Genomic DNA, 20,728 nt, shown 5'->3' on the forward strand with positions numbered 1-20,728 from the left:
CAACAACTCCCACGGGAGTCCATTTCTAAAGTCACGTGAAAGGGCTTCAAGTACCATGATAAACAACATGGGACTCAAGACTGACCCCTGATGCACACCAACATTCACGGAAAACTCATCACTCAAATCTCCATTCTCTCTCATCTGGGTGTGAGCACCCACATACATGGCCATAACCACCCTAACCAGCCACTCCTCCAGGCCAAGCTTTCTCATTGCCCACTTCACCACCTCCCTAGGGACTCTGTCAAAGGCCTTTTCCAAATCAACAAAAACAAAATAAAGATCCCTTCTCCTACCAATATATTTTTCCTGAAGCTGTCGAACAATGAATATGGGCATCAGTGGTCCCCCTACCAGGCATAAACCCAAACTGCATCTCATCAATATTCACTCTTTCTCTAATCATACCTTCTAAAACTCTCTCCATTACCTTCATTATCTGATCTATAAGCTTTATAGCTCTACAATTTCCTCTTTCCAGGGCATCACCCTTCCCTTTATACACATTTACAATTACACTCTTCAGCCAATCATCTGGGACAACACACTCATAAATAATTCTGTTTATCAGGTCAGTGACTAAACTCACCCCTATATCACCCGAGGGCTTCAACATTTCGGCAGTCAACCCAGACACACCTGCTGCTTTCCCCACCCTCATCCTGCCTATTGCCTCACTCACAGTAATATGTAATGTTAATTCAGTATGTGCCATATTGTACTATAAATGAATGAAGAGTGATTCATTCAATAAAATTTCAGTTTAAATATCAAATTGTCTTAGGGGTCCCACCCAAAAATCCGAAAAATCTGATAATCCGAATGATTCTTGGTCCACTGCCATTCAGATTAATGGACTTTTACTGTATTTGTATACAGTATGTATATATATATATATATATATATATATATATATATATATATATATATTTATTTATATATATATATATATATATATATATATTTATTTATATATATATATATATATATATATATATATATATATATATATATATATATATATAAAGTAATCACTCTAATATCCGGACGCCCAATATCCGAACATCCCCACTATCCGGACATAAGAATGTTTCATACTGTACTTTTTTCCATACTATACTTACCTCATTTCACTCTTTAATGTCCTTTATTGGTGTGAATAGGGTGTTAGGAGCTATGCATGTGCAGTAGGAAGGTGTTTTTCTGAGTTAGGCTAGGTTAGGGTCCATAAGTACCAGTCCAGGAGCCAGTCACCAGAATGTTTATTATTGTATGAACCTACTTCTAAACCCTCATTTTATGTTTCTTTTGCATTTATTTCAGTCATTTATGTGCCTTATTGGTGTGATTTGGGTCTTAAATAGGTGCTATGCATGTCCAGAGGGAGTTGTATAGGTGTTTCTCTGAGTTAGGGTCCATAAGTACAAGTCCATAAGCTGGGGCCCAATATCCGGACAGAACCAATATCAGGACCTACCTATGGCTCTATTACGTCGGATATTGGAGTGATTACTGTGTATGTATATATATATATATATATATATATATATGTACTGTATGTATATAGGCAACAGCTTCTCTTTCATGAGTACTTGTTGTTGCAACAACTAATGAAATGTCAAAATGAAGCTCCAAGGATTCTCTTACCTATTAATATTGCTGATGAGAGCCGGGCGAGTGCCAGTAAAGTTACCAGATTCATGAAGAACAGCAACCCTGAAGGGTGGCCACCACTTCTGGAACTCTTTAACCCACTGGTGTATTACTGTGGCTGGGCACACAATCAGCACTGGTCCCAGTCCTCGCCATTGTTGCCAACGTGAGCGAAGCCTAGAGTATGAAAGTCCAACTAAAAAGGAGATTATCTGAATTGTTTTGCCTAGGCCCATCTCGTCACCTAGGATTCCACCACATCCCTGGCCATGGAGTTCCCAGAGCCAACGTACACATGTTCGTTGGTACTTGTACAATTTGTTCCATATGGTCAATGGTATCTTATATCCTCCTTCAAACTCTTCATAGCCTTCCTCCTCCTCCTCTTCTGAGTCTAAGTCTTCTCCTCGTAGGATCTTTTCTTGCTTTTTCCGCAGACGCCTCTCCTTCCAAGCCTCAATCCTTTTCACATAGTCATTCAGGTTTCCATCATCCCTGTATTTTTCTGATTTCTGTTTTCTGATCAGTGGAGGACTATCATCCAACCCTTCATCTTCACTTCTTTTTTTTCTCTTCCGCCGTGCTTTTACTTTGTTTAACTTTTCAGTGCAGCTGCTCCTATTCCGTGGCTCACCAGCACTTTCATTACCTGAGTCATCCTCTGCTTCCTCATCTTCCCAAGACTCTTGGTCTGAGGGGATGTATTCAGACCCACTTCCATCACCGAAGTCCTCTGGCTCACTCTCTTCCAGGCTAACTCTTTCAGACAAGATTCTTCTAGGGGTTTCTTTGTAGAGGTCAGCCTCCAAGTTACTAGTAATGGTCCCAAAAGTCTTCTTCACTCTCCTTTTTTTGGGATATAAGATGTGTCTCTTTAGTGGGTTTCCTCTCTTTGATTTTACTTCTGATTCCTGTTTGGTTTGAGATGAAATGACCTTAGATTCATAATTTTTCTTAACTTTTTTCTTTATAGATGACAATGATGTGTCATCATCAATTTCATTCTCATCAAAAATTCCTTTGTATTCTTTAATTTTTCCTTTCCTTTTCTTTGGTATGCCATATGTTGGATCCCCTGAAGATTTTTTATGCTTGCTTCCTTTTCCAAGGTCAGCATGTTGCTTCTGTCGATTTATCTGATCCTGAAGATATTTTTCAAAATCAGTCATCCCACTTGACTGGGAGCTTGCAGACCTGTCAAAAAATATATACTAAAGCTGTTACTAAACCCAAGCTCTTGTTTACTTACATGCACAAAACAAATTGATGTTATGAAATTTGCTTTCTTACCACAGTATATTTATTGAATGTCATTGACAGGCATATGAGTGTAACCCCTTTTCACATGCTGATGGTATCTACAGCAATACTGGGTGCTATGCAGCTCCAACACCACAATTTTTTTTTTTTTTCTATGGCCTTGCTGTCACCAGCCCTTACCTAAGGTCTCCACTTCGAATTAGGGGTTTTCCTTCTTTAAAGTCAGCTGCCATCCAAGACTTAGTCAATCCTATCCCATGGATAAAACTGTTGTTGTGTAGAAGAGATAATTATGTAGCTATGTGCAGTAGTCTCAGTCTTGACTCTAGATGTGAAAATGTGCTCAAGTTCCCTACTAGGAAGTCTTGTGGAGGGCCAGCAGAAGGTATTTGGCCATGCACCACTTCCATGTAAAATACTTGAAACATATATGCTAATACACATCTCTCAGATCAGCATGCTAGACAGACCTTTTATAATATAATAACTAACTATATTAAAAGTGAAATTAGAGAGTGGAAAGGCTGGTACAAGTGCTGAAAAAAAAAAGAAATTAGCATTTAAATTTAAATTACATACACTGTACCTCTCCACACTAAAGAGCAAATGCTGCCCTGCCATTTTGAGGTGACTATTTTAGTTGTTCTTGTTATCAAAGATCGCAGAGAATGAAGGGGAGGTGAAGGAAAAAGTTAGGACAAGGAGAGATGGTATGAGGCATAAGGGCTTAGGAGTAAAAGTAGATAAAAATGAAAGTAATGGTACCTGGGGCTGGTGGCAGTACAATACTGTCAAAGAAGGGAGAGGGTGGCCAAGGGCAATTTGCCACAAGGGCATGGGTAGTACTCTTGTGCAGTGTCTGTGATAAGCGGGTGCATAAGATATGTAGTGGTATTAGAGGCTGACTGCGAGATAATGCTGAATTCACGTGTGTGGTGTGTTGGGGAAAGCATGAGGAGATCGTCAGGCATGAAAGGACTGATATTGTTGGGGAGTTTCTTGAGTGTGTGGAAGAGGTTAATTTTGGGGGAGATATGTTTTGCGCTGGAGGTGAAGCTGGAGTTCCAGTACATTTGCCAGAAACTACCACAGATGATACCAGCCAGAATGTCCCAGTACTAGAACTTGAATCTCCCGAAACTGCCCCACTTAAAATACAGACAAGATATGTAAAATCCATCCTAGACAATTTACCTACCAACAAAGCTCCAGGCCCAGATGGAATTCCGCCAATTGTTTTGAAAAAGTGTTCCACTGAACTTGCCTCTGTTCTAGCTAAATTATTCAGACTATGCATACGTACTTCTTTTTTTCCCAAATTCATGGAAAGAAGCCAATATCCACCCAATTCCGAAGAAAGGAAGGTCCTCTGATTACAGACCAATAACTGTCACATCTTCTCTTGGTAAGGTATTTGAAACTTTAATTAATAAGCACAAAGTTAAACATCTTGAATCCAACAACTTAATTAGTGATAGACAATATGGTTTCCACCACGAAAGATCCACCACTGACATACTCAATCTCCTAACTCATACAATCCATCATCAATCAACTAATCTACATGGAGAAACTCATGCAGTAGCTCTTGATATTTCTAAAGCTTTCGACAGAGTATGGCACAGATCCCTGCTGTCCAAACTCCCTTGCTATGGACTAATGTCTTTTGTTCCTTTGATTTCTTCATATCTTAGGAAAATAAGAGGAGAAGTAGATGATGTATATTCCAATTTCCACTCAATTAACACCGGCGTGCTGCAGGGGTCAGTTCTGGTGCCAACCCTATTCCTGATTCACATTAATGATCTCTTATCTGTTACCCAGAATCCCATCCACTCATATGCAGATGACTCAACACTACATAATTCAATCACACTCAGACACCCATTTACAAAGTCTAATATCTCTACCTCTCAACTCAGTACAGTCATCTCCATAAATCATTACCTATCTACGATCAGTGAATGGGGACAAAACAACCTTGTCTCTTTTCTGTCTATCTATCTATTGCCAGATGCCTCAATCCCATTCGGGGTGGCCACAAACAAATCTCCTCCACGTTGCCCTGTCCCCCGCCATTTCACTGCCCTGCTCCCAACTCACACCCCCCTCTCTCATATACCTCTCCACCCCATCCCTCCATCTCATCCTCGGCCTCCCCCTCCCTCTTCCCTCCTCCACCTCACTCACATACACTCTCTTCGTCAGTCTTTCACCCTCCATCCTCTCCACAAGGCCAAACCACCTCAGCGTATTCCTCCTAACGCTTCCTATCACATCTCTTTTAATGCTAGTAAAACTAAATATATACAATTTACTAATAGACAGATATTGCCAGATTCGTACATTACCTTCAGTGCTACTAATATTCCCATCTCCAAAAATACTGAAATTCTTGGCGTCTCACTTAACAATGCCCTCAGCTGGACCTCTCATGTTAGATCACTTGCTAAAACTGCCTCAAAGAAACTCGGATTATTGTCCAGAGTCCGTAACTTCTTCGCTGATGAGTAGTTAGCGATAATTTATAAGAGTCATGTGCGCTCTCAGCTTGAATATTGCTCACCCTTGTGGAATGGATGTGGAGAGGTTGCATTAAAACAACTAAACAAAATTCAGAATAAAGCTGTTAGAATTATTAACAACCCTGCCATTACAAAAAAACTACCTCCCCTGCAAGTAAGAAGGAATGTTGCCTCCCTTGCATTATTTTACAGATATTTTTTTGGCAAATGCTCAGACAAAGTTGCGTCCATGATGCCACCTCTCCATGCCTTCTCTTGTGCTACACGGGCATCTGGTAGCGCTCATGACTGGAATGTCACTCAGCCATACTGCAGAACTTCTGCCTATCAGAATTCTTTCATTCCCCGAAGTGCATCTCTCTGGAACTCACTTCCCCAGAGTTGTTTCCCTCCAAAGTTCAACCCACAGCTGTTCAAGTCTAACTGTTACAGATATTTTATGAACAGAGGACTCCAGTAATCTGGTGTATGGATTTTTTTTTTTTTTTTTTTTTATTCATTTGTTTTTCCTTTATTGTAAAAAAAAAAAAAAAAAAAAAAAAAAAAAGTCCCGGGTGACAACCCAAATTAGGGTCACCAGGATGTTCCTAAGGGTCAAAAGTCAGCAAAATTAGTTTTGACAGATCTTATGAAACATTTATGAATGTAACTTAAAAAAATTAAGTTTTCAATGGTATGAAAAGTCGAGTACAGAAGCAGCACTTTGACAGCTTTCCATATTCCCACATTCAAAATATTAGGTCAAGCTCAAGGTACTACTTGGGCTTTTAAAATCCTCCCTTAGTCATCACTCTGTCTTTATTAACAAGGATTTTGAGATCTTTTGAGTATCAAGACTAAAGCATGGAATTGCACTGATCCTCAGTATAACCTGTGTTGTGCTCTATTCAGGTAGAAACCAGAATCAAGACTAGAAAAACTTTCCTATAAAAAAAATTTAAAAAGATTTGGTTTTCATTTTCATTATTGTTATTGGTGTTAATTCTGCTCTACTATTCACTGAACTTTATTACATAAGCACAAATATAGTCATCACTGACAACTCAAATGACCAATTTTGTACAATTCAAATGACAAGAATTCAAACACATAACTGAAAATAAATGAAGCTTAGGAAACGCTGTTCCTCACCAAAGGAAGAGGGATGGCTGGGCATTGAGTTTTCTTTGCCTAAAATCCATCTGAGAAAAAAAAAAAAAAAAAAAAAAAAAAAATCATGATCTCCTCAATCCATGTAGCAACAGAGCAACACTGATGTCTGGCTATGCCAGGCAGTGAACTGATGTTCCCTAGCAGTGGACAGCATTCCAACACACTAAGGCACAGGGAAGTGTGTGGAGGTTCGTTCCCAGATGGGCACCATATCTTCATCTCACCACCTAGTTAACAGGGGCACCATTATTCAGCTGTATGGTTACCACCCATCACTGCAAATGTGAATGACTTCCTGGGTTACAGGAAACCTTCAGGCTAGTCACTCAATGCAGAGTCACTGTAAGCAGAAGTAGGCAGCACTACATCAAGTGGGTGGATGATGGCCACCACCATCTAACACAGTCTCAATCTATGTTTTGTTTCATTTCATTTTTGAAGGCACCAACATGCTTGCATGCATCAGCCTTGGTCACCTAATGGCAACTCTCCATGCTGCTCGATCTCTGGCAGCCTCCCTGTTCAGTCCCTTAACCCTGAGGTCACAATGACCTCGTCCCAGGTCTTTTTTGGTCTACCCCTCACAATCTCACCCCTAATATTAATATTTCTCACTTTCTGCACCCAACTATCATTCCCTATCCTCTCCACATGCCCAAATCACCTCCTACCTCACTTCATCACAACACCAATACACTCCAGTCCCATCCTACCTCTTAACTCTTCCATCATAAACCCAGCTCCCCTAGTCTTTGCACTCAGGGACGCACTGCACATCCACCTAAGGACTGTCATTTCTGTACATTTCTGCCTGCAAATACCCTCTTCCTTCACTGCCCAGGTCTCAGTACCATACAGCATTACACTCCTAACACATGCTGCATGCCAAGATCCCTTAGCAAGCAGGGAGGGTCCTTTCAATGTCTGGAGAGGCAACAGCTCCCTGAACTTCTTCCAACCACTCCTCACCCTAGCCACAGAGCTAGCTCCAGTCCCACCTCCAGCACATAACATGCCTCCAAAATAACAAAATCCTTCCACATGCTCAAGAGACTCACTAGCAAGTTCAATCTTTTCACACCTGACAATCTCCACCTGTCCTCCCCGACACACCGTGCACATAAAATCAGGATTATCTCTAAGTCTAACTCTAATACCACAACATCTTTTAAGCACCCACTTATCACAAACACTGCACAAGATGGAATCACTTCCCATGCCCTTGTGGCAAATTGCACATGGCCACTCTCCCTCTTCTTTGACAGTACTGCCACCAACCCTAGCTACAATCACTTTTCTTTTATCTGCATTTACTCTTAAGCCCTTGTGCCCCATACCATCTCTCCACTTCCTCAATCTTTCCTCTGACTCACTTTCATTCTCTGCAATCAACACTATATCATCAGCATACAACGTCTCCTACGGCAGTGGATTTCTGTGGCCACGTGATTACGCTTCAAGTACCATGATAAACAACAAAGGACTCAAAACTGACCCCTGAAGCACACCAACATTCACGGAAAACTCATCACTCAAGTCTCCATTCACTCTCATCTAAGTGCGAGCACCCACATACATGGCCATAACCACCCTAACCAGCCACTCTTCCATCCCAAGTTTTCTCATTGCCCACTTCACCACCTCTCCATGGACTCTGTCAAAGGCCTTCTCCAAATCAACAAAAACAAAGTACAGCTCCCTTTTCTTTCCTGTATATTTTTCCTGCAGCTGTCGAACGATGAATATGACATCAGTGGTCCCCCTGCCTGGTGTAAACTCAAACTGCATCTCATCAACACTCACTCTTTCTCTAATCATACCTTCTAGAACTCTCCCCATTACCTTCATTATCTGATCTAAAAGCTTTATACCTCCATAATTTCCTCTTTCCAAGGCATCACCTTTCCCCTTGTATACATTTACAATTACACTCTTCAGCCAATCATCTGGGACAACACACTCATATATAATCATATTAATCAAGTCAGTGACTAACCTAATTCCTATATCTCCTGAGGCCTTTAACATTTCAGCAGTCAACCTAGCTACACCTGCTGCCTTCTCTACCTGCATCCTGCCTATTGCTTCACTCACAGTAGCAGCATCAATCAAGGGCCAAGGGCCAAACACTGGATCTGCTGTCTCCAAACCTTCCCTGTCCCAGTCCCATGTAAATGAGTATATGTATATGGTGATACAGTAATAATAATGACGATAACAAACTTGATGAATACAATGATGATGAACTGTTGTTAAGGCGTCAGCTTCATCAGGATGTGAACATGGTGGATTGCAGACTGAAGTTACCCTTCTCCTGCAGGTCACAGTCCTCCTTTTGGAGGATGGGAAAGGAGCTGAGGGACATAACTGTATGACCAGGCAACTGTCCAGTTACACAGTACAGGTGTCCTCACATGGAGCTGTACTATAAATACCCAGTTTAGGAAGTCCAACTGCTACGTTCAGTCGTCTGACTCTCCTGAGCGTCAGTCATCCTTACTATAAAAAATCTGGACCATCAGTATTGGCAAAACCCATTTCTGGCATTTGAATGCCACAACAGTAGCTATATTGGGTGAGAATGCACTGCATCATTCTGTTCACCCTCTGTACTCCACATACATTCCTCAGCAGTCCCACCTCCACCGCTCTTACTCTTGATTTTTCATTTTCATGCCATACCATAATCTTACATCCATATGTTAATGTTGGCACTAACACTCCTTCATGTAAGCCTCGTGCAGCTGCAACACTCAAGTCTCTGTTTCTTATCAAGCCCTTCATTGCACCTGCTACTTTTCTTCCTTGTGTCACTTTACTTTCCACTTCTTTTGCACATTTTCCTCTCTTTTCTATCACTGTACCCAGGTATTTGAATTCTCTCACCAATTCCAGTCTCTCTCCATTCACTGTAACATCACACTGGGAGTCACCTTCCCTCTCAATAACCATCATTTTACTCTTTTCTACATTTACTCTCAAGGCACGACACTCACAGACATCAGCAAAACTCTGCACTAACCTACCAAGTTCTTGTCTGGTACTAGCAAGCAGTACTGCATCATCGGCATACAACAAATTTTAGATACTCCATCCATCACCATTCATTACCAACGCCATCCCCCTCTCCATTACTCGTGTTTTTACTTCTCTCATCACCCCATCCATATATATATATATATATATATATATATATATATATATATATATATATATTGAACAACAATGGGGACATCACACAACCTTGTTGCACGCCCACATTGATCATGAACCATTCACTTAGATGCCCATTAACCCTTACACATGCTTCACTACCATCATAAAAACTCTTGACAGCACCTAGCAGCTTACCATCTACACTGTACATGCACAAAACTTTCCACAATCCTTCTCTCTATCCACTCTGTTGTATGCTTTTTCCAGATCCATGAGTGCCATAAACACCCTGTGGTCCTTCTTACAAGCCTTCTCTGCTATCTGTCTCACTGCAAATATTTGATACACACATCCTCTGCCACTCCTAAAGCCACCCTGTTCATCACTCACTAGGATTGATGATATCTCTCTTACTTTCTCTATAATAATTCTCACATACACCTTCCCTACCACACTCAATAAACTTATGCCACGATAATTCTTGCACTCACTTCGCACTCACTTTATTTTTGTACAAGGGTACAATCACAGCCTTTTTCCTCTCTGCTGGCATAGTTTCACTCATCCATACCTTCTTACATATCTCTAACAAGCACTTCATTCCACTCTCTCCACTACACTTATTCATCTCTGCATACACTTCATCAACCCCAGCTGCTTTTCCATTTCGCAGCCACTTCACAGCACTCTTCACCTGTCTCTGTCTCTCCAACACTGATATACACCACAGAATCATCAATTTTTATGAGAGCTTTTAGAGGCTATGCTACCCGATATCCAGTTCAGACATCGATGATGACAATGAATGGTTCCTTTCCTCTCAATGATGTTATGTAAGCAATACACCCCAATCATCCCCTGGCATGAAACAAAAGCATTCAGGGGCTAAATGCTCATCACCTGTCAAAATTTGTGGGTAAGGTTCAAGTTACCAACTTACAAAATTTGAAGAAAATTCACAGACTCTAAGGAATTCAGGTAACACATTTCACAAAAAGCCAATCCATATAAAAAAATAAATGGAAGCCAGCATTTGATCATCTTTGATCAAATCCTCATCAAAAGTTAATCACTTCTGCCGATCCACATAGCTGCTACATCTTGAAGGTTTGATGAAAATTTATCCACAAATATTTTGGCCACACACACACACACACACACATAAACTATATTGCCTCGCCTTGCCAGACAGTGATAATTACAGGCTTATGAGCCACAGCTGGTTGGAGCACCTTAGCTCACTGAACCACTAGGCATCTAAACAACTGCATGAGGGCAACAGGGTTAATGTATGAGCAACAGAACACTTCAACTCAGCACTATTACAACTTTCATCTATGCATTTTGATGTGTTTCCTCTTCCGATTTCATAACCCTTCCACATTCTTCTTCACTTCTGATACTGAGGTAATCTGGGGTACCAATCCATCTTTGTGTACCAACACATTCAGTCATTTTAAGTATGTAATTATTCTCATTATTCACATCTGTTGGCTTGAAAAAGAAAAAAGTGTTACATTATACAGTACAGTATATACTCCGAAATTTGTTATGCTTGGGTCCAAACGCATTATGGAAAATGGAGTACTGGTATTTCTGAAAGCAGTGTCACAATGCTATAGTATGAGAAATCTTGTCTTGTAAAAGGCAGCCTACAGTACCAAGACCAGTTTATGGAATGAAGTATCTGGTATTTGTAGTATCTGTTGTTAGCTTTACCACAGAAAAACTTAGCCTTCAAATATATGGTACCCTGTGTGAGGACTGGAGGATATCAACACCCACCTATTGCATGAAAAAATATTTTTGGAAAGTAGAGGTTTTTGGAAGTTGGATATTTCGATTTAGGAAGTTGTACTGTAGTAAATAACATAGTATAAAAATGGCAACAACTATAACACTTACTGTTTGGGTAACTTTGGATCACTGGGATCAGATTTAACAATGGTTCCAAAAGGTGTCATTTCTCCTGAACTAATCATCTCAGCTTTAGTGGGACCTTTCTGAACAGGTCTGGTGCTATTTCCACTACCTCCTTGCCTAGGCAAGGGATGGGCTAACCCAGGTTTAGGTAGGGTGGACACTGTCTTGCTGGAGACAGAGGTCATGGACGTTCCAAAGGGAGTCATCTGACCTTCCCTGATAAGCCTCTCACGCTCACTTCCAGACATCAACTTCTTTCCCTGGTTCTCTTCACCTTCATTATCATCATCTTGTATTTCACCATCTTCCAAGTCATAGTCATCTAACTGTAAAGTAAAGTAAAATGAGCTCATTTCTACCCTCATCTAACTAAATGAACAAGTAATAATACTGTACACAAGACACTTACAGTGCTATTCCCCTATGATGAAATAAGTGAGATCAGGAGATTCTTGGATATTAGAATTTTTTTAGAAAAGTGGAATTCACAGTCATTACAATCAGGCACATGCATAGACTTTTACCTGCTTAGCATTCCCTTTTGAAATTACTGTGTCCATCCTAAACAAGTACAGTAATTTATTATCCTGAAATTATTGATTTCCTTGGGCAGGTGCAAACAATCAACAATAAAAAAAAATATGATTATTTTGTCCATATGAAAAGAATCAGGGCACAGAAAAATGATTTAAATCAACCTAGTGGTTCATGTGAGTCAAGCCTGAGCTAGCTTGGGTGGCTGTTGACTACTACAGCAATCTGTTAATACTGCAGCAACCCTTAAAAAAAAAAAAAAAAAAAAAAAAAAAAAGGTGAACTTTCAAAATGTGTTGATGTATTTTCTGATATTTAGAATTCGGATTTTTGGAACTGCAGTGTACTACACGATGAACAATACAGTCACGCCTCACTATACGATGATAATGCTGCAAGTGAAAACCCATCACGCAATGATTTATCATATGGCAAGGTTGATATAGCATGGGTTCAACAAGGATAGGGAGGAGGGCCTATGACACATAACCTAAAATCTAAAAAGACTTTTACCTGTTAGGCTTGCCCTCAGAGTCTCAGTAGCACATGCTTATGGTGACGGTAGCAACATTGCCAGACATGATTTCCAAGGTACAAGTTTCAGTATTTCACACACAAAAAATTGTAGGTGGGGGCACTCACCATCCACTCACTCGATGTAGTGCTGCTCTTGGGAGTCTGCCCTTTCCTCTCCTCCCTCTTTTCCTTTCTTCCTCTTCTGTCTTTCTTTACAGTACAGTACTTCATTCTTTCCTAGTCCTTCTGCCTACAGGTGGCTTTACACTCCCTATTTTGTTTTTCTATCTTTCATTCTTTCCTGTTCCTTCTGCCTGTAGGTCACTCTACATTGAGTGACAAACCAAATGGTTTGCTGTACACCAGGAAACAATTTACTACGCTGGGTGATAACCATATAACCAAATTATGGCGCTTGGTGGTTTAGTGGGTAATTGCGGCGCTCCGATTGGACTGAGCCAGGGAAGGTTTATATCCAAGGGATGGTTGGGGTTATTGCTCATGTAATGCCACACAGGGGTGAGTGAGGCTGGTCACTCTCATCTTAAATGTCAGGACTAACTTGTCTAGCCCCAGGCTCCTACGCTCCTCATGGGGCAACACAGGATTGGATGGATGGATGGATGAAAAAAGTTATCACTTCACTTAATATTGCACACTGCACTATTTGTTACATACTTGCAATGAAATCTGGTCATAGAAGTGGTATTTTAATGGCCTTGCACACACGAAATGGAATGAAAGGGAGACGATCACAGTGAATATAAACTGGATGGGTCACTGACTGCTGGCTTGCATGGGAGGCACTGTATATGCATGGGATTGTTACATGCAGTCATCACAAATATTGTTCTAGCATATATGAAAATCATGTCGCCACCATTATCGTGAAACTGAGTTTAACTTTTAGTTTGTATTTACAGTATAGCAATTCATCACACAGTAAACACTCGTATTGCGTGGCTTGACTTAGAGTAACAATAATTAAAACCTGTATTAAAGACCTTGACCTACATACTGCATATAGTATTACTGTGCTTTGGCACAGCAGCAAAGCTAAAAAATATACCAGTACCCTCTCAATTATCTGCTATCGCCATATCTGGCCCAATGCAATATCCAGTGCTTTTTGCTAGGCTGAGTTAATGCAATACCAGTATCCAGCAAAATTATGCAATATACGGTGCTGAGACGGGAAGCAACAGGTGGTTCTATGCAACATCCCGCAGTGAGGTGTATCATCGGGCTCAGATGCAGCAGCCAACCAGCACTCAGGAAAACCCCCCAACACACTAGCCAATCAGAACACGTTGGAGCCTACCATTGCTCTCTCATTCTCTCCTGTGGATCTCATACAAAGAAGTTGTATCTATGTGCTCTACTTGTGACTGTGAAGTAGCAGTGTTGTGACTTACTCTGTGGCTTCCCATGCCTCACTTGCTGTTGTTGCAATGCTTGCAGCCTCTCAATGCTTCGTATCCTAGTGCTCTATTGTGATTCTGAAATTACTGTACGCTAATTACTGCTACTAGACATCATGGGATTACGTGCATTGTACTGTACTGCATGGTATACAACTATACCCCTTACTGATGCCAACACTAGGTGAATACATAGTACACTATGTACTGAACTACAGTATTGTACTGTATTAACACTGTACTTTATGTTTATCTTCCTTCTGCCTACGGGTGACCTTGCAATCCCTCTTCTGTCTTTTTTTCCTTCATTCTTCCTCTTCCCTCTGCCTATGGGTGACTCTACACTGAGTGACATGCAAATGGTTTCCTGTACACTGGGAAACCATTTACAATGCTGGGATTCGTCGTTTTCATTTTTGTAGGCTCCAACATGCTTGCATCCGTCGGCCTTGGTCACCTAATGGCGGCTCTCCATGCTGCTCGACCTATGGCAGCCTCCCTGTTCAGTCCCTTAACCCCGAGGTCACACTTAATGACCTCGTCCCACATCTTTCTCGGTCTACCCCTCACAACCCAACCCCTATTATTAACACTTCTCACCTTCTGCACCCAATTATCATCCCCCATCCTCTCCACACGTCCAAACCATCTCAATCTACCTCTCCTCATCACAACACCAATACACTCCAGTCCAAGCCTACCTCTCAACTCTTCCATCACAAACTCAGCCCCCCCCCCACCCCAGGCCTTGCACGCAGGGACGCACTGCACATCCACCTAATCACTGTCATTTCTGTACGTTTGAGCCTGCGAATATCCTCTTCCTTTACTGCCCAAGTCTCACTACCATACAGCATCACACTTACAACACATGCTGCATACAGAGACCCCTTAGCACATAGGGGGAGCCCTCTCAATATCAGGAGAGGCAACAGCTCCCTGAACTTCTTCCAACAACTTCTCACCCTAGCCACAGAGCTAGTTCCCGCCCCACCTCCTGCACATGTCTCCCAAATAACAAAACTCTTCCACACACTTAAGAAACTCACCAGCAAGTTCCATCCTTTCATGCCTGACAATCTCCACCTGCTCTCCCTGACACACCACACACATACAATCAGCATTATCTTGCAGTCTACCTTTAATACCACTACATCTCTTGTGCACCCATTTATCATAAACACTGCACAAGATGGAATTACTTCCCACACCCTTGTAGCAAACTGCACATGGTCACTCTCCCTCTTCTTTGACTGGACCGCCACCAACCCTAGATATCACCACTTTTGTTTTATCTGCATTTACCCTTAAGCCCTTGTGCCCCATACCATCTCTCCACTTCCTAAATCTTTCCTCTCCCTCCCTTTCATTCTCTGCAATCAATACCAAATTATCAGGATACAACATCTCCCACGGGAGTCCGTGGTAACCATATAACCAAACCATGGTGTCTGGTGGATTAGCGGGTAATAAAGTGCCCCAATTGGATTGAGCCTGTGTAGGTTTACATCCAAGGGGTGGATGGGATTTACTGCTCACGTAATGCCACTTAGGGATGAGTAAGGCTGGCCACTCTTATCTTAAATGTCATGACCAACTTCCCTAGCCCAAGGCTCCTATGCTCCTCATGGGGCAATATGGGATTAGATGATGGATGAATGGCTGGGTGGATAGATGGATGTTTAATTTTCATCTTTTACTCATGGGAATGTTTTTAGGATAGAGGGTCGAGAAAAACATGATGAACAAATCCAATGATAAATGGCATGCTCTTCATCAGCGGAAAATGTGTGGTACCCATGTGGTTTTCAACCAAACAGACTGACTCTAGTTGTCAGTGTGCTTGCAAATCTTGGCAAATCCAAACTGTTAAATATTATTCCTAAAAACATAGAAAAACAAACTAAAATAAATCTTGGGCATGAACTGGTGAACTGATGATTTGGCAAGTAGTGTTCTTCAGTAGAATTATCAAGACCCACTTGCTCACATGTGTATACAGCTACTGCCTCCCCCTCCCTCCACCCACTTATATACACTCTCCTCATTAGTCTCTCGCTCTCCATCCTCGTCACAGGGCCAAACAACCTCAGTGCATTTCTCCTAACACTTTCAATTACATCCACATCCACACCACAATGCTCCTTCACTTCCTCATTTGTCAGTCTCTCTCTCTCCAAGTAACTCCACATACTCCTCAAAAATAACTAATTTCTACCGCTCTCACTCTTGACTTGTGTCCTTTCAACATGGCCCAAGCTCCACTCCCATATACTAGAGCAGGTATCATAATACTATCACGCAGAGACTTTATTATTTCCATGCTCACTTCCCTATTTCTTATCACTGCTTTCAAACAACCAGCAACCTTTCTTCCATGTTGTACCCTTTCAAGCACTTCGTCCTCCAAAGTTCCATCCTTACTCATTACACTACCCATGTAATGAGGGATGTTAAAGTTATAGGAAGTGAGGAGTGTGTGCACCAGCACAAACTATTGATTTGTGATATGATGCTTAAAGAACAAGTAATGAAAAAGAGGACTTATGTACCTAGGAGGAAAATATGGAAGCTGAAAAACCAAGTAGTAAGGGATGCCTTCTATAGCGAGTTAGGAGAGTGGAGGCTGAACAGGAAGCTGTAGACAGAGGCATATGAACAGTACAGAGCCCTCAAGAACAATTTCTTGAGAGTTACTGATGTAACATGCGGCTGGACAAGAGGACCACCAAGACATAAAGTAACTTGGTAGTGGGATGAGGGTGTAGAAGCTGCAATTAAGGAGAAAAGAAGGCTTTTCCGGGAATGGAAGAAGGGTGGTAGCAAAGAGGAATATTTGGCTGCCAAGCGTAGGGCTAGGAGAGAGGTATACAGGGCAAAGTTTGAGTCACAAGAGACAATTACTTGATAACCTAAATCATGGGGAAGGGAAAAATATGTTTAGGGTGGCAGGTCAGGTGAAGAGGGATAATCGGGATATCATAGGTGAGCAGTGTGTGAAGAATGATGAAGGAAGGGTAGTGGTGAACAGTGAAGATATTAAAGATGCATGGAGAGAGCATTATAACCGGTTGTTGAATGAGGAGTCTGACTGGGACAGGGATGGTTTGGAGCCAGCAGATCCAGTGTCTGGCCCTTGGCCTTTGATTGATCCTGCTACTGTGAGTGAGGCAATAGGCAGGATGAGGGTGGGGAAGGCAGCAGGTGTGTCTGGGTTGACTGCCGAAATGTTGAAGGCCTCAGGCGATATAGGGGTGAGTTTAGTCACTGACCTGATAAATAGGATTATTTATGAGTGTGTTGTCCCAGATGATTGGCTGAAGAGTGTAATTGTAAATATGTATAACGGGAAGGGTGATGCCCTGGAAAGAGGAAATTATAGAGGTATAAAGCTTTTAGATCAGATAATGAAGGTAATGGAGAGAGTTTTAGAAGGTATGATTAGAGAAAGAGTGAATATTGATGAGATGCAGTTTGGGTTTATGCCAGGTAGGGGACCACTGATGCCATATTCATTGTTCGACAGCTTCAGGAAAAATATATTGGTAGGAGAAGGGATCTTTATTTTGTTTTTGTTGATTTGGAAAAGGCCTTTGACAGAGTCCCTAGAGAGGTGGTGAAGTGGGCAATGAGAAAGCTTGGCTTGGAGGAGTGGCTGGTTAGGGTGGTTATGGCCATGTATGTGGGTGCTCACACCCAGGTGAGAGAGAATGGAGATTTGAGTGATGAGTTTTCCGTGAATGTTGGTGTGCATCAGGGGTCAGTCTTGAGTCCCATGTTGTTTATCGTGGTATTTGAAGCCCTTTCACGTGACTTTAGAAACGGACTCCCGTGGGAGTTGTTGTATGCTGATGATTTGGTGTTGATTGCAGAGAATGAAAGGGAGGCGGAGGAAAGGTTTAGGAAGTGGAGAGATGGTATGGGGCAAAAGGGTTTAAGGGTAAATGCAGATAAAACAAAAGTGATGATATCTAAGGTTGGTGGCGGTACTGTCAAAGACGAGGGAGAGTGGCCATGTGCAGTTTGCCACAAGGGCGTGGGAAGTAATTCCATCTTGTGCGGTGTGTGTGATAAATGGGTGCATAAGAGATGTAGTGGTATCAGAAGTAGACTGCGAGATAATGCTGATTTTATGTGAACGGCGTGTCGGGGTGAGCAGGTGGAGATTGTCAGACGTGAAAGGATTGAACTTGCTGGTGAATCTCTTGAGTGTGAGGAAGAGTTTTGTTATTTGGGAGACATGTTGTGTGCTGGAGGTGGGGCTGGAGCTAGCTCTGTGGCTAGGGTGAGAAGTGGTTGGAAGAAGTTCAGGGAGCTCTTGCCTCTCCTGACATTGAGAGGGCTCTCCCTACGTGCTAAGGGGTCTTTGTATGCAGCATGTGTTAGGAGTGTAATGCTGTATGGCAGTGAGACCTGGGCAGTGAAGGAGGAAGACATTCACCGGCTCAGACGTACAGAAATAACAATGATTAGGTGGATGTGCAGTGCGTCCCTACGTCCAAGGCCTGGAGGGGCTGGGTTTACAATGGAAGAGTTGAGAGGTAGGATGGGACTGGAGTGTATTGGTGTTGTGATGAGGAGAGGTAGATTGAGGTGGTTTGGACATGTGGAGAGGATGGGGGATGATAATTGGGTGAGGAAGGTGAGAAGTGTTAATATTGGGGGTGGGGTTATGAGGGGTAGACCGAGAAAGACATGGGACGAGGTCATTAAGTGTGACCTTAGGGTTAAGGGACTGAACAGGGAGGCTGCAATGGATCGTGCAGCGTGGAGAGCCGCCATTAGGTGACCAAGGCCGACACATGCAAGCATGTTGGAGCCTTTAAAAACGAAACGAAACGAAACGATGTACTTAAATACACTCACATTTACCATTTCCTCATCATCCAACCTCACTGTACATTCGGTGACTTCATTGCTCTCAAAGACCATAACTTTACTCTTTTCTACAATCACCTACCCCTGGGGGTAGGGGGGTTTTCAAGAATACTCCCCCAGTATCCCTGCTTGTCGTAAAAGGCGACTAAAAGGGTTGGCGGAGGGTTAGTGCCCCTCCCCGGAAAACAACTAACTAAAAAAACAAACAAGAAGCCTCGGACAAGGACTGACCAAACGTTGACGACCCAGGACCGGACAAAGGACTTGGTAATGTGTACATGGAATGTAAGAGGAGCGAATGATGAGGTGAAAGAGAGAGAGATTGTCCAGGTGCTTGAGGATGCGAAAGTGGATGTATGTGGAATAACTGAAACAAAATGGAGAGGAGAAAGTGTGAGAGAATGGGAGTATGGATGGGGTATATGTGCAGGAGTAGATGAGAATGAGAGGGCAAAGGAAGGAGTGTATAGTTGTGAGTAAAAGATGGAAGAAGAGCATAAGACAGTATGGATCAGTTGGGTCAAGGATTGTGTGGGTAAAGTTGAAAGTTGGAATACAAATGTGGGCGATTGTGTGTGTGTATGCGCCAACGCAAGATCGTGCTAGAAGAGTGAGAGAAGAGTTCTGGACAAATGTGGAAGTGTGCATGGAAAAGTTTGGAAGGAATGAGAGAGTGTTTTTGATCGGTGATATGAATGGTAAAGTTGGTAATGTGAAGGTGGATGGAATAGTTGGTGAGTGGGGTGTGCCTGCTGAGATAGATGAGAATGGGAGTGCGTTAGTGGACATCTGTGCTGGGAGGGGGTTGGTAATAGCCAATACCCTCTTCAGGCATAAAATGATCCACAGGTATACATGGCAAGTGATGAGAAGGGTGGGTGGTGAACTGAATGAAAGGAAGGCAATGATTGATTATGTGTGTGTGGATGAAAGGATGCGAAGATGTATATTGGATGCAAGAGTTTATAGAGGTTGGGGGAGTGGCCTTTCTGACCACTACTTGGTGGTGGCCAGAGAGTAGGATGCAAGTAAGATGGAGGAATAGAAGAAGGGAAAGACGAGAGGAAGGAGTAGTTGCAAGGAGAGTGGAAAGGTTACAAGAGGATGAGAAAAAGGCAGAGTATAAGAGAGAAGTGGAGGAACAATTGGGCAAATATGAATTGGAGCAGATGGGAGACGTGGAAGGTGTGTGTAAGATATTTACAGAAGAAATATGTGCAGCATGTGATGTGGTGTGTGGAAGGAAGAGAAGACGGAGGGGGGTGCAAGGAACAGCGTGGTGGACTGAAGAGGTGAAACAGGCTGTGGCACAAAAGAAGAAAGCATACAATGAATGGATGAGAAATAGGGGCGTGGAAGAAGTTGAGAGGCAGAAGAGAGAGTTATATGTGGAAAGGAAGAGAGAGGTGAAAAGATTAGTAAGAGAGTAAGAAGTGAGTGGATCAGGAATTTGGAAGGAATTTGAGTGTAAAGTGGAGGGACTGTAAGAAAATGTTCTGGAGAGAAGTGAAAAGAGTAAGACAGGGTGGAAGTGAAGTTAGCAGGGAGTGAAAGATAAACATGGTAGATTACTAGTGGAGAAGGGAGAAAAGTGAGCAGATGGAGAGAACACTTTAAGGAATTGTTGAACGTAGAGGATGGAAGTAATGCGAGTATAAGTGGCTGGGGAATGGCTGGGAGAAGGAGTGAGGTGAGAAGACAGGTAGA

At 42.2% G+C, this 20,728-nt stretch overlaps 1 protein-coding gene across 1 annotated transcript in view; it reads right to left on the reverse strand.

Moving 5' to 3' along the window:
* LOC145411379 (DNA excision repair protein ERCC-6-like) overlaps window positions 1-20,728 on the reverse strand; it is a 101,405-nt gene that overhangs the window by 59,400 nt on the left and 21,277 nt on the right. Inside the window, exons 4-5 of the mRNA XM_080281410.1 lie at window positions 11,655-11,998; window positions 1,651-2,850 (exon numbers count right to left, since the gene is read on the reverse strand). Coding sequence (XP_080137536.1) covers window positions 1,651-2,850; window positions 11,655-11,998 — 1,544 coding nt within the window. The remainder of the gene's footprint in view (window positions 1-1,650; window positions 2,851-11,654; window positions 11,999-20,728) is intronic.

Source organism: Coenobita brevimanus, chromosome 89 (assembly GCF_032717465.1).
Source record: "Coenobita brevimanus isolate Jiangsu-jjx chromosome 89, ASM3271746v2, whole genome shotgun sequence".
Classification (NCBI taxonomy): domain Eukaryota; kingdom Metazoa; phylum Arthropoda; class Malacostraca; order Decapoda; family Coenobitidae; genus Coenobita; species Coenobita brevimanus.